Source organism: Temnothorax curvispinosus, unplaced genomic scaffold (genome assembly GCF_003070985.1).
Source record: "Temnothorax curvispinosus isolate PA1 unplaced genomic scaffold, ASM307098v1 QBEX01001498.1, whole genome shotgun sequence".
Classification (NCBI taxonomy): Eukaryota; Metazoa; Arthropoda; class Insecta; order Hymenoptera; family Formicidae; genus Temnothorax; species Temnothorax curvispinosus.
In genome coordinates, this window is record NW_020211278.1 from 1981386 (window position 1) to 1983964 (window position 2579).

General features: G+C 38.5%; 1 protein-coding gene across 1 annotated transcript; it reads left to right on the forward strand.

Moving 5' to 3' along the window:
• Positions 1–1388: 1388 nt before the first annotated feature.
• LOC112465337 (vacuolar protein sorting-associated protein 13B-like) lies at positions 1389–2035 on the forward strand. Its single transcript, XM_025032850.1, has 2 exons — positions 1389–1552; positions 1640–2035. Exons 1-2 carry the CDS (start codon positions 1544–1546, stop codon positions 1877–1879), a joined length of 249 nt encoding a protein of 82 aa, XP_024888618.1. The 5' UTR covers positions 1389–1543; the 3' UTR covers positions 1880–2035.
• Positions 2036–2579: the final 544 nt, after the last annotated feature.

A 2579-nucleotide genomic window follows, 5' to 3' on the forward strand; every position in this document is an offset into this window, starting at 1 on the left:
CTTTTCTTTTCTTTTCTCGAAATGAAATGCTATAAAATAGATCAATTCTTTCATGGATATATCACGGTGTCCTGTTTGCTTTCGCCCGATCCCGAACGCGACTTCAAATCCGGCGGCGAGAGATGTAAATTCTCGGTTCACACAATCGTGTGCGTGCAATCCAGCGAAGGGCTCGGAGCGATAAGATGTAACTCTCGCGAGTTCGCGTATGTCAAAACGGACGAATCATAAAGTCGTCATTTCGTAATTACAGTCACGAAGATTTAGTGTCGATTTAACGAAGATTTATCGCTCCGAACCGTTTCGAGCTCTCACCTCCCATCCTCGATTCCTCGACGAACGCTCCCGCAAGGAAAAAAAAAAGAAAAAAAAGACGCAGAGAAACGAGAGAGATATATATGTATATATTTTACGACGTCTCGAGTATATAGAATCAGCGAGCCAAAAGGCACAATCGCCACCCCCTCGTCTCTTTTGCCCCTCCCCGTCGCATCCCGCGCGCGCGATATATATATAGTTCGTAATATATTATTCTTCTACTCTTACTACTTGATATTTATATGTGCAACTTTTCGATTTTGTTCGTTTCCACCCTTTTTAGTACTTTAATAAATGAGTTTGTTAAAAATAACCCGATGCTTCATTTACGTTACTGTTCGTACCGTTTTCTTCTTTCTTTTGCTTTCGATAGTGAGCGTTACGTTAAATCGTTCAAATCGCAAAGTCTTTCTAATTTAATGAATTTTAAGTTTCCGTTGAAATTCATATTGATTTAGCAAATCGTTCCCACGGGAACAAAGTAATCTCGTACGTAGGAATGATCTTCAGAAATTAGAAATGGAACGAAACAAAAAAAGGCAAGTAAATCTATTTATACTATCTACTTATACTTTATCTAAAAATCGTAAAAAATCATCATATGTATGTATGTACAGCTTTTTCATAAGATGCACTTAAGGTGATGCTGGAGCCGTCTGTATAACCGACAAAATTACCATTTTCTATGTTATCGACTATATCTGTCCTTATATAGACAAGGATAGCACGCTACATTGCACGCACACATACGCACGATGCACATCGACATTATACTTTTATATTACGCTTCCAAATCTTGATTTGGAGGGTTTATCGATGTTTTTCTTGTTGTGCAATTCGGGGGAACTTGTTTTCGCGTTCGTACCAATGGTATATCTCTTATATGAAATACATCTTGTGACGAGCTGACAGCTCGCCGCAATTCGAGACGCCATATTGGGATAAAAGTAGGATAAGGAAATCTGTACTTCCGTAATTTTTTCTCGTTTTCTATATAAAATCGGAGTTCCCCCAAATCATTAATGTATGTACTGCAATTCTGGAGAAAGATTTTTAATTCTGTCAAATTAATACGACGCTACGTGCCGACAAAAAATGCCGGTAAAACAAACGGCTCCAGCATCCCCTTAAATAATGAATCGTTGCCATTGATATACATTGGGAATTCAAAGGTTTTCGTCTCATGATGCCGACTGATACGAATAAATTGTAACACGATTTATTGATGCTTCAGGTTGTAAACCATTTTGTTCTTGTATAATTTCCTTATTAAAGATTTAATATTTAAACTTATAATTTATTTTGGTATTATATTATATAGTTGGCCGGAATTCGTATTACGCCGGATGCAGAAAATCCAATTTGTAGAGTTCCATTGCGAACCGACATTTATCAACTGGCTGCTCAAGTAAATATATTAAACGTACCAGGTTCGGCTGTAGAAGCTCGACAATCGAATTCAGCGGCCAAAAATTTTTACAGGAAATTGACTCGAGAAATCCAATCCGCATCTGTGGTTAGTGTTACCAATCAGTGTTATAGAGATATGAATATCTTTTAGCCAAAATCGACGGGTGAACACAAGACCAAGCCGACGCAATCTAGTGTCAGAGAGCTACGAGGATTAGGTTTGTCGCCCGATCTTATAGTCTGTAGGTCGGAAAACCCCATTGGCAATTCCGTCAAAGAAAAAATTTCAAAATTCTGCGATGTGGTCCCGGAGCAGGTAATCATTAGAAAATATATATCTTAGTATTACAATATCGTTGCAGGATATACAGGGTGCCCCTGAATTCTTGGTACTTTTTTCATATTTAGATAGAGCGAGCCAAACTGAGTCGAAAAGTCATGTACCATTTTGCAATTTTCGCAATAGTTGACGAGTTATTAATGATTAAAAATCGCCGTATTAGCCCGCCCTCCGCCAAATCCAAGCGCGCGGCGAGATGCGGCCGCCCCGCGGTCGGCGCGCGGGCAGTTGTTTACTACAAGCGGCGATGATTACGCACGAGCGGCGCGTAACGCCGGGCCCCTGTCCTAAGCGATGATAGTTTCTCTCCTTTTTTTTAAATAGAAATAAAATTTTCTAACAACATAGAACATTTTTTTGTGCGTACGTATGTACATACGTGTGTACATGCATACAGAAAAATATCAATTGTGCTGCTTAAAAAAGCGATTACTCAATTTACTTTTTTTTTTTTTTAGTAAGTAACGGTTGTCTTTAAGAAAGAATATTTTCTTGATAATAGTCTTAAAAT